General features: G+C 41.6%; 1 protein-coding gene across 2 annotated transcripts in view; it reads right to left on the bottom strand.

The window, feature by feature from the left end:
- Positions 1-12,192, bottom strand: part of PALMD (palmdelphin) — a 72,671-nt gene that overhangs the window by 5,712 nt on the left and 54,767 nt on the right. The window contains exons 3-7 of one of the 2 annotated variants that reach the window (XM_044432620.1): positions 10,724-10,854; positions 8,408-8,522; positions 5,340-5,373; positions 5,145-5,258; positions 2,147-3,235 (exon numbers count right to left, since the gene is read on the bottom strand). In XM_044432620.1, the coding sequence (XP_044288555.1) occupies positions 2,147-3,235; positions 5,145-5,258; positions 5,340-5,373; positions 8,408-8,522; positions 10,724-10,854 (1,483 nt within the window). Of the gene's footprint in view, positions 1-2,134; positions 3,236-5,144; positions 5,259-5,339; positions 5,374-8,407; positions 8,523-10,723; positions 10,855-12,192 lie in introns of both variants that reach the window. The other variant, XM_044432619.1, reaches the window with a different exon arrangement.

Genomic DNA, 12,192 nt, shown 5'->3' on the forward strand with positions numbered 1-12,192 from the left:
CTTGTCCATTCCCACATTTTGTCGAAGAGTGGCTGGACCATCCGGAGCAGTTAAGTTTTCCGAGCTGAAAATACACCGAGCTACCCCACATTTTTGTATATTTTGTGTATGAAGGTGCAAATGGTGCTGTATCTTTCAGCAAAGGCACTCTTATTCACTTACGGGAACTCTTGCACTTTGGCAACCTTATTATGGGTTATCTCTGGGTGTTGGGCTCATGCAGAGTTTTCTTTTTAGCATTCCTTAGATGGGAAGGTTCATATGGAGGAAGGGGAGAGAACACCCTGTTTGAATGTGGGAACTGCCCCTGAATTCACGAGTCAGCATAACACAGAGAGCTGGATTTATATGTGCCATTTAAACTGGAGTACTTAAAACAAGCAGACAACACAAAGGATGCGGCAAGTGATTCCCTGTTTGATCCATGTCCTGCTTTTGCTGACTACCTGCGATGCAAAGATGGGGGGGGGGGGGTGAGAAGATTGTCAAGCGTTTGCCAGGTTACCATACATATCTAGCTCTATGTAAATGCAACCCCCCTCAAACATTTAAATTAGACCCTTCTGATGCCCTGATGCTAAATCAATGCATGTCCAAGTAGGGTTATTGATCTTCATTACTAAATCTTACTTCCAAGTAAGCCTATGTAAGATCATGCTATTATTGCAATCTAGTCAATAAAAGCAACCCATTTAAAAGTCAAATAGTAAGGCTTCACCTCTTTGGGGATTAGGTCTAGCAGTTATGGTCTACATTGGGTAAGGGTCAATCCTACATTCAGCAGCAGAGCCTAATGATTTTAATGTCAGTGGGGTGATGTATCCACTCTGTGTTTCAGCTGAAACTTTAAGAAGCTATCCATGGTGTTGAATCCTACCCACCTCCAAATAAGTACAGACTGTGGTCTGGAGTGGACCTCTTTCCCATTCACATTGGCATCACCAGACCTCACTGACCAAGAGAGATACCATCAGCTGTTCATATTCAGATATAGCATAAATAGGAGCTGTTAAGCAGCTTGAAGTGAAGGTTACGGACTTTTGTGAAGTGTTGAGAATACGCAAGGTTCATAGAGAGAAGCAGCGTGAAAGATTTCATGCAAACTTATTAGAAAACGCAGGACACTTTTATTCAAGGTAGAAGGACAGACAGCTTGTGGTTAATGTACAGACAAAATAATTTAATTTTAGTTACATTTATTATTTTAAAAAATTCAAAAAAGGAGGCTAAGAAAAGATCCCAAAATTTGGATAAAGACATTTCCAGTGAAGTGGACACCATTAATCAAGGTTAAACAAAAGCAACCCTGTTAATGCAGTATTTCTATGTTAAGGTGCAAGGCATGTTAGGTACAAAGTCAGCTGAACAGAAAGAGGCATAAGCTGAGCTCCAGAATTGGGGAGTCATGTAATAGAAAGAAAAGCTTAGTACCAAAATGCAATCCCATTCCATTTTTCTGGTATGCCATAAGACAGTGATACAGTTTTAAAATCAGTATTTTAAAGATTAGGTCCATATCTGGTTTCAGCCACCCCACCTCCACCTCTCCCATCTGACTTCAGGACACTTTTAAAAACCATTTTAAAAAGCTTTTAAAGTTTGAGCACTTTAGTCCATCCAAGTAGTACAGCAGCTAGTTAGTACCTCTTTGAAGATTACACGAAACAATTAGAACACAAACAAGGAGAAAATGGGCTATAATTGCAAATTAGTCAGACCTAGAGCTTTTCTAAACGAGGTTGTTGATCTTTTCTATGTACTTTTGGTTTCATTGTAGAATTGAGTTCTAAGCTCTTTGCAAAAGTCCTTGCCTGCTTTTGTGCTGCATAACCTCTAGGTGGCAATATAGCATAGCAGCACAACCTGATGACTGAAGTAGGAAAATATGTTTTCTTTCACAATTAATACTCCAATTTCCTAAAAGAAACCGTAAAAGTGCTTTAAAAAAATGGAAGTGAAACTGGAGAGCCACAACCTTCTCTGAAGAACCCACAGTTAAACAAACGTTAAGAATGACAAGCCCACAATTAACACCTTGCGTAGAAAAGCTTTTGAGGTGGAAGAATAGGAAGGAACAGAGAGGAACAGGAGTAATCAGTCTGTTACATGAGAGCACAACAATGTCTTGACTTGCCTGGTTTTTTACCTGTTAAGGAGGGATCTTCAGTTCCATCACCTGCTAATTGGCCATCAAATTGACCATTGAGGGCAGAACTGCTCAAACTTTCTTCTTGTTCCTTGAGTGATATGGAATTTTTGTAAGGTGCCTTTTTCACATTGTTAATAGTAGTTTTGCTGGATTTTGCCTGCGGAATTGCTTCTGTTTGGTTGGATGGCTGGTAGACCTGACTATAGGGACCTACTGGATGATACAAAGGGGTCTCAGCTTTATGCTCTTCCTCTTCACCATCATCATCAATGACAACAAGTTCTGCATGGATAACCCCATCATATCCGCAGATGTTTTTACTGAGTTCTTCATCATCCACGTGCTGGTATCCCATGAAAATCATTGTAACGGGTTCTGTATCATCCACATAACACGGCACAGCTTGGACCACACTATAAGTAGAATCTTCATCACTTTTTAGCATTGTGGGAGAAGGCTTTTCATTATTAATTACAGAGTTTCTGAGCTTTACATCTTGATGGTCCTCTCTCCGCTCTTGATATGTTCCTTCATGAAATTCTGTCTGAACATCAGGCGTCATCTTGTTTTGGGGGCTAATCTGTAGAGACCTTCCTGTCTGAAGAACTGGAGAGCATGAATTCTGCTGACAGTCCCTTGAAAGATGTTCCAGACCATTTTCTTCTGTTTGATTATGTTTGTCTTTATTATAGCTGTTTTCAGTATAAAAATAGTCAGATCTGTTGATCTTATGTTGAATAGCACCTTTTTCACCATTTGTTCTCTGGACCAACTTATCCTGCTGTGGGGTGGTGGGTCTGCAAAACTGGTTTGCATATACTGGTTCATGATATTCAGTGGGAAACTTGGACTGCTTTTCAGTTGCTTGCCTTAAGAGGTTCTCCACTTCAACAGGAGCAAGGTCATCTACTTCATTGGTTTTTATATTTCCATTGGCACACACTGCATAGACAGACTTTCGGCCATCATCGTAGACTTTTACTCCTGCACCTTTAAATTCTTCCGATGGAAGTGGTATTGTGGACAAAACGGTGCTTTCTCCTGTCTTGATATCTTTTTCAACTTTAATTTCCATAGCAAACAGGGCTGTATTGGAAGGAACAGGAACTTTTAAAAGGTGAATAATGCCTATCAACATCAAAGAACTTATATATAACAATGGCAGAACTGTATCCTTTCTTGCAGCCTTTTTTCAGCTGGATAGGTGATGTGATGGAAGCAAGCTGAAGTTAGGGGAAAGACTGAACTCACTCTGTCCCTGCTCCTTCCTGTTTAAATCAATCTACTTTATATGAGTTTGGCACAACCCTTGGTCTAGCAGGTTTTGTCACTGTTAAGTGATGCTTGCTGTTATGACCATTGCAACCACAGATGGCTGGGATCAGTCACCAGATATACTGTGATCTACTAGCAGGGTACATTGCTGCTGGGGAGAAGATTTTGAGATTCACTGAGTAAGAAGCAGGGGTAGTTTGGGAGTTCATGGGATTCCTCCCTCTGTCCCACACACAGACTTGCCTTTTTTATTGTCTTTCTATTCTGGGTATCTGTCTGCAATTCATTAAACCTGGAGAAGGCAGCATAAGTAGTCTTGGCCTCACTGCTCTGCCGTAAGAATCTCTGTTTGTTGCAATAGTGTCTACAGCCCACTATCACTGAAAGTAGGGTAGGGAACTATAGTCCACCAGGAACTGTTATAAGCAAACTTCCAACATACTTAGTCAGGACGGCTAATTATGAAGGATTATAGGAGTGGTAGTCCAAGAACATCTAGAGAACCACAGGTTCTCCCACCTTGATATAAAATAAGGCTATGTTGGTAGTGGGAGAAGGAAGGGGAGAGAAGCATATGCAACCTCAGCTAGTGCTGCATGAGCATTTCTGCAGCTTCAGAAAACCAGGGCAGATTGGTGGTAGATCTCCATGGGCTGAGCAGGTAAGGGAGTAATCCTATAGCCATGAATGTCAGCCTCCAAGCTCACTGACTCATGTTTCTCCAATGCAGAGTGGGAGAAAGGATGGAGGTATACTTTGCTTTCCCAATTTTCCTGTTTTGCATTTTCACTGGACAGCTATTTTTGGCCATGTAGTGATACTGTCCTGTACAAGAAAGGAAAGAGGCTGTAGTGGCTTCCTTCAGGATAGCTTGTCTCCTGGCCACCCCACTCTCCTCTCCTCCCTGCCCCCTCATATGCCCCCTTTAACTCCTCTCCAAGGTTGCTTTCCTGATGATGGAAGCAGCCAGTGTGGTTCTGCCCATGCTGACTGCAAGGGGGAGTGGGGGAAGTGGGGTGGCATCCAATTCCCAGCTGGAGAAGTTGGTATGATTTCTATGGTCCCTAAAACAATGTTAGGGGGCTATAGGATCCTTTGTTTAGCTGCTTTTAAACATAAATCCATGGGACTTAATTAGCCACAAAGAGCTTTACTAGCACATCTGGCCACCCATGCTATGGATAGCCATTTAGAGCACTTCCACAGCCTAAAAAGCAGAAAACACTTTTTTCCTCGAAAGCCATGGCTTGGAGGCAGAACCCATGCACTTCATGCAGAAGTTCCGAGTTCAAATTCTGACAAGTAGGGCCTTCAAGTAGCACTTGAAAAGCGTTCTAGATTAAACTTTGCAGAGTTACTACCAGTCAGTTTGGACCAGGAGTGGGAAACCCTTTTGGGGTAAAGCCCCAGTTGGTGGCTGTGAAACCCTTTGGTGACTACACAGGATGATGGGATGCATGATGGGCAGGACCTGGGTGGACCCACCCCTTTCAAGGTCAGCAGAAGACAATGTCTTGAGTTCTTATGAAATGTGTGTGCATGCATGTCATGTGGGTGTGTGTCTATACACATTTTAAGCTTTCTTTTTGGTAAGAAGAACACAGGGCATTGCCATATACACACATTTCCAATGCTTAGTTAACTTTCCAGATTTTAAACCATTTTAGATGCACTCCATGTATGCCAATCCTCTTTCTTGAATTGCATTGCTGAATTGTACCTTTCCGTTTTTCTTCATTGTCCTCAGTTTCTAGAACTCCTGTGCTTTTAAGTGCAGATGGTCTAAACGATTTTGGAAGGTCTGGTATATTGGCATATATGTAGTCGGCTGGCTCTGTAAAAAGATATACATATCAATATACATACTTTTCAATTTATGCATAAATAATTTTAAATTTTAAGCTTTGAGTCATACCTTCTGTAATCTCTACTTTTTCCACCTTTACAGCCTGAGAGAGAGAGAGAGAGAGAGTGCAGTAACAAATTATGAGATTTTCATCCAGTTCTAAGAAATTATTATGCAAACTTCCATATGCCTCTGCTCGTCCCCTAAGATCCTTGTCTGAGGTCCTTCTTTGGGGGTCCCCCTTGAAGGAAATCAGAAGAGTGGCTACTTGGAGAAGGGCCTTTTCTACATTGGTGCCCTGCTCTGGAAGCTGCTTCCCAGAGAGGTGTGTCTGGAGCGGATGCTTTATTCATTTTGGTGCCAGGCCAAAACCTTTTTATTTTGCCTGTATTTTAAGGATTAATTGCAGTTTTTAATGCTGTTTTTATGAGATACACGTATTTATATTCTATCCTGTATGATGCCACTATACTGTTTTGTATCACCATCCTGAGATGTTGGCATAGGATGGGATAGGCATGCCCCAAGCAAGCAAGCAAGCAAGCAAGCAAGCAAGCAAGCAAGCAAGCAAGCAAGCAAGCAAGCAAGCAATAAACTGATCAGTTTTTTAAAGTTTGCTGAAGTTTATGTGTGGTTATTAAGAAATAGGTCCTACAATATTTAATGGTGCTTATTTCCAAAGGATTGCAACATTGAAAAGGTTTGGGATCAAAAAATAATTCCTCTGTAGCATTAGTCCAGACATTTCTCCCATGAGTACCAGACATTGCCAAACAGAAACATCAGTAAAACTGTATAATTTTAATAACGTTTTACATTGAATTATTTGTCTTTTCCCAGTGAATATCTGGTATGTTACTAAGAATTAGAGGGACAAGTTATGCATTGAAACAAACACAAAATGGTGAAAATATGAATGGTAATGTCTATCCAATATTGACATGACTCCAGCCATTGAAAGCCCAATTCGATACATGAATCTAAACATCTAAAAGAGTTGATATTGAGTTCTGGCAAGATAAACATTCCATTACTCTGGAGCAGGTGCTGTGTGCTCTGGCCACACATATTTAGCATGCATAAGTCCCAATCAGGTCTGTTTGTGGGTCACTAACTTTGCCCATGACTAGCGGAACATCATGGGATGAGCATCATGATTGGTGTATATTAAAAAAGGCACCTAGGATCTTGGATGCAGGCAAACAAATATCACAATGTGGATGGGATTATATCTTGATGGACAGCTTCCTCTGTAATGATTGCATGCATGGAATCTGCTATAGTTTTGCAGGTCAGCAAATGCATTCATGCTTATATAAGAAACTGTGGCATGCCATGAAGTAGATTGTTGGGTATACATAGCCTTTCCCAACTGGTTATGTAGTCCAATTGCCTATTGGACTACATAATTCCCAACCTGCATGCCCAGTGGATATATTGACTGGGGATACTTGGACATGCAGGCCAACACTTCTGGAAGGGCAGTGTGTCTAGAAAGGCCTGGCCTAATTTAATGCAATATCAGTGATAGCATTCTGGCAACCCAACTGCAAGGCTCCAGGATGACTAACCAGCAGGGAATGAAGTGCCAGTGCTACTCTACCATGGAGTGGCAGAATAGGTCATGGCATAGAAGAGCCCTGTGGTTAGAGTGTTGGACTGAGACTTGGGAGATCTCAGTTCTAGTCCCTGTTCAGCCATGAAGACGGCTGAGTGACTTTGGCTCGCAGCCTCACCTGCCTCACTGCATTGCTTGTGATGATAAAATGGAGGGGAGGGCTGGATTATGTAAACTGCCTTAGGTTCCTTGCAGGAAAAGGGTGCAATATAATTATAATGAATGGATGAACGAATGAAGAACAGAGTGGCTGAACTTCTCCACATGTGGGCAGGACATCATCAGGAGTGGAGAGGAGATGACTATTTCACTGATTGTTTTTCAGGGTGAGGAAAATTTTTCCAGTATTATTTGGGATTGGAGTTGCCATTTACAGAAACAGTAGCAAAACTTCTTTTTCCTTCTAAGGGTTTTGTTTCCCTTCCCTTCCCTTCCCTTGGACTACTGCAAGTTTCAGTGCCATTCTGCATCCTCCATGAGACCTGAAACCTAGAGTTGCTTTCGAGGGGAGGAAAAGGAGGTCACCTCCTCAAAATAGTGAAGAATAGTTGAAGATAATTCTGCACTGTGGCCACCTTTTCCAAGGAGTGAGAATATAAAGAATCCAAAAAACCTTTTTCTTGTAAGTTTTCTCTAAAAATTCTGCTCATCATTAGAGATCACAGCATTCTTTCTTCCTTGTACATATCAAGCACTTCCCATTTTATGTTCAGTTATTAAATTTATCTTTTATTTGTTTTGTGGCATCTGTGATAGGTCAGTTTTATTTGTTATGGAACATGGTTCTTGGCTGAAGACAGTTCTTTTTGTGCAAGGCTTTTAGTGACTTTCCACATCCTCAGTTAAATTCCTCAAGGCACACAAGGGCAGTCACTGGTTTTCACTAGAGCAATTGCATAATAGTCCTTCAGGCCTGTTTGACTTTCACTTTGTCCTGGCAAGTTTACATATTTGCTCAGGCTTTTTCTGAAAGTTGAATAAACATAGGGAGCATTTGTCCTTTCCTGAGCTCAGGACAAGGCAGGCCAGAGACATTTTTCCCATATATTCTTGGCATCCCGCCAGCACAGTTAATGGTTAACATTGAATTACTTCATGCTAAAATAACGTCAGAGTTCATAGTACAAGCTATAAATACACTAGTGCAGAGTACAAGTATAATGCAGAGACATTTTCCTGTGGCACGGAATAGATCTGGCAAAACAACAAATCAGAATTGCCAGTATTTCTAATCCTAAATTGACTAGGATACATTTTAGATGGCAATCTTATATTCACTTACCAGGCAGTATGACAGCAGCCAAAGCTTTCTGGATGCTTCACAAAAATTAAGTCTTATTAAAGACAACGGGGTTTGCTTCTGAGGCACAGGACTGGATTACAGTCACCATTCGTTTCCATGGCTTTGTGTTAGATGGGAAGCTTGCACTGTTTGCTTGCTTCTATTCCGCTCCCTCCCTTTACTGTTTCTTTCTTACAAAGCAACAATGAGAAAAGGTTTCCAGGATTAGACACTAACCTTTATAATATCTTCTGTAGTCCTTTCAACAGATTTAAGCTTCTTCAGTATGGCTTTTTCTTTAATGGAGATTGTTAGCTCTTCTTGCTCAAGGTCCTCAATTTCTTTTTCAAGTCTGAAGATAACAGTATTCAAAAGAGAAATGTTTAGCAGTGCAAGTGGGTTATGCAGAACCTCTGCAAACGAATTGCTTGTGCATTGGCAGGTTTAATATCGGAGTGGGCAGAAAAGAGGTTGTGATTTACCAGAAAATAGTTTGTGATAGGTTGTGATTTACAGTAGATCTCCAAGTGATTTGCACTAGCAGATCAGCAAAAGTTTTTACTCCCACCTAAATTAGACCTAGGAGGTTTTCTGGGAGAGAGTGAACAACTGCATTTGACTAATGTCCCCAGCAGTCCTAAGTGGGATTACTCTTGGAAGAGCCATCAGGATAACCAGGAAGGATTTTTGCAGTGGTTGGGAATCAGGGCTCAGGTATGTGGTTCCTGGGCTGCTGCCCACTGGTTATTCATGCCTATTCCATGTGTATGACTTTGGTCCCTGCTCTGATTGCTGGATCTTTGGGTTTTAGTAAAAATAAAGTTGATGCAACAGGTTAGCACTACACACGAAAATTAAAACAGGAAATAATATGTTTCTTCCAGCAGTTGCAGTGTGTTCTCTGGGAAGGGATGGCGTGACTTCCATTTAGCTTGGGTTTGGACACTCTGTTGCCAAGGTTAATTCAAAAGGAATGGTTAATTAAGGGTGTTGCTTGAAAACATAGTTCACAGCAGCATGGGTGATAAATTCTATCATTGAGTTAGCACTAATTCATATTCATTATTTAAAATAGACTAATGAATTACAGGACATGATAAAAAACCAGTAAGTAAAATGCTATTCGCTAGCTTCTGTTCCCTTGTGTAACATTTTGTACAGTGCATGGTTATCTATACCTAGTAAGGAACTGAATCCCTCTTGGCAGGTAACTTTTCTGGGTTTATACTGCTGACATTTTATTGGGAATCTACTGAATATCCAACCCAATAAAAGACAAGGTACATTTTTGAGTATGCATCAAATTGGAACCGTCTTAAGAGACAATGATTTGAAGAAAGCTTGTATGAGAAAGGCAAACAAAGAACATAAAAAGGAAAGAACAGAGAAATGGTGCTTCAACTGTATTTTTAAAAGTGATAATCTGTTATCCAGGCTTTTATTCTCTGCAGCAGGGGAAGGAAACTGCCCTGTACACAGCAAATGAAAAATGTGAGCCCTTTCTTTTATCATGCAGACACCTCAGAAAGGCCATAACACGCACAGGTGAGATTCAATTTGTGTACATGGCAAATGCATGACTTAAGGCTCCCTATACAAGGTAGGGAACATGCATTTCTGATTATAATGTATGCAGCTGTCATGAATGACGCTGGTGTTGACCAACCATTTTAACACTTCCTTCCTCTGGCAGGATTTGATGCTTGTAGAGTATTGGCTAAACAAACCTCCAAAAGAATCTGTAGAGAACTTTTAATGAGACCACAGAGGATTTTAACATGTGCTGCTCTGTGCTTCTTGGGAACATGAAAGCGGCTGTTTTGAGGCTAATTCCATGTTTCCAAACCCTTCCTACTCACAGCATGTGGGAAGTCTATTTCCATAGTTACTGAGAGACTTGTGATGATTATGCTTGGCACCTCAGACAGAGTATCATTTAAGGGCAGAATCCTATTCATGTCTGGACCAGAAAGAGTCTTGCACTTCCAGCATTCCCCCAGCCCCAGCTTGGATGGCTAGCTGGGATATGCTGGGAATTCTAGTGCGTGTAATCCGTACATGCATTGGATTGTGCCTTATGGCACACAGACTCCACCTTGCTCTCCTTCTCGCGGTTCCTGCTCCCTGTGTACTCCATCATGTTTCTGGAGCACAGAGGGGCGGGTGGGAAGCAGGGGAAATATGTTTCACTAGAGGTGAACTGTTTTGGAATCTTTGCTTCCTTGGCTTTATCCTTGTTAGCTGAATATGACGATTGAAAAAAGCAAAGTCCTGTCCATCAGAGGAACACAGGAAAGTGCCATACACTAAGACCTCAGATTTTTCTGTATTTTTCTATTTAATCTCAACTATATGTGGGATATTCAGAACCTGATATTTTAAAAGGGGTTTTCTGGACAACGAAAGAGGGTTCACTGTATTATCAAAACATCAGAATGCAAGCAGCTGGCATAAGAGACATTAATCCCACTGTTAAAAGAAGAAGAAAAAAGAAAATTAACCTGATACAAAGGCTTTTTAACGTAGGAGAAATAAAAAGAACTTGAGCTGCACCTGAGGATGTTTTGTTCCAGTTCCAACATCTGTTGTTCATCCTCTCGATTCTGGTTTTGCATTTCTTCTTGTTCTTTTGGAGTAAACGTATTTAATCCATCCCAAAGCCATTTCTCACGCAGAGCTTTTTTCTATATATAGTTAAAAAATCCATTAGCAATGCCCTTTATTGCACATCTAACACAAATTGCCATGTCAGCAATGTATTGGCTCCATCCTGATGACAGACGAACCTGTAGGGACAATTGAGTAATGCACTCCACGTCCTCTTTGATGATACCACCCCTGCTGCAGTCACATGAACAAATCTGTTACTTCACCCTCTTTTTCCTTCCCTTTGCAATAGGAAGGATAGCTGGTGAGCAATTGTAATGGGTGCTTGTGGGAGAATATCCTCCGTTATTACATGCTGGTGCTGCATGAGACATCTGGAACTTTCTGGACAACGGAACAAATATTCAGAGATAATGTGCATAGGGATTGTATCCAGCTGATGGCATTGCATTAGTGTAAACCAGCGTATCTAGCAAAACTGGAAAAGTATTGATCTGCCGTTGTGCTAGCTGCATTACATAAATGTTGGTTTGCCTTAGTGCAGTCTCATTGGCCCTGGGACACACGGGATAATACAGAGCTTTCAATATTTTGTAGGGCAGGCTTCCTCAAAATGATCCCTTGCATATACGTTGGACTCCCACTCTCAGAGTCCATTGGTCAAGCTAATGGTGAGGGCTAATGAGACTTCTAGTCCAAAACTGGAGGTCATGCACAGAAGTCTAGAAGAGGCCTCAGACCTTCCTGTGTATGTTGAGATGGCAGCATGGCTGTATATTGGAGATCTTTGCAAACATTCAGATGAGCTGAGCTGACTGATTTCAACATCGTGAACAAATATCCTACAGGGATCTTTTCCCTATTGCTGATTTACTTGTGTCCCCGCAAGACTAATAGGTGAGGGACCTCATGTGAGATGAGGGAGGAGGGCGGCTGGACATGCCTGCAGCAAGTTTCTAAGCTCCTGATCATGATGAGAGTCACCATGTTATGACTGCATGGAACCCAAAAGAGGAAGCAAATGACCGCAGCAGCAACGGCAGCAGCAACAAGAGGGATGTGAAGGTCAAGGAGGCAGGTAGTGTATGCATCTGAACACTGGGAAACCAGTAAGGAGAAAGCATGCTTTTGCAGAACACGCGGGATATGTGAGTTTGCCTCCGGAGGAGAAGCATGCTGTGATTCACATGCACACCGAATCTTTCGGTCCCTCATTGCTTGATGCATCTTTGAGGAACGTCTGAACTGTCCCACCAGAAAAGTGCTGCATTTGAGTTGATGGATCCTTCAAGATACAATGCTGCAGTGATTCATCTGTGGCTGCTCATCCATGCAGACCAGTTGTTGCTTGCTGCTGCAGTCATGAATGTCTGAACCCTTCTCCCCACTTTAGAGAAAATGAGCTACACTTTAGA

This window comes from Varanus komodoensis, unplaced genomic scaffold, assembly GCF_004798865.1.
Source record: "Varanus komodoensis strain SLA01 unplaced genomic scaffold, ASM479886v1 scaffold24, whole genome shotgun sequence".
In the NCBI taxonomy this organism is placed as follows: Eukaryota; Metazoa; Chordata; class Lepidosauria; order Squamata; family Varanidae; genus Varanus; species Varanus komodoensis.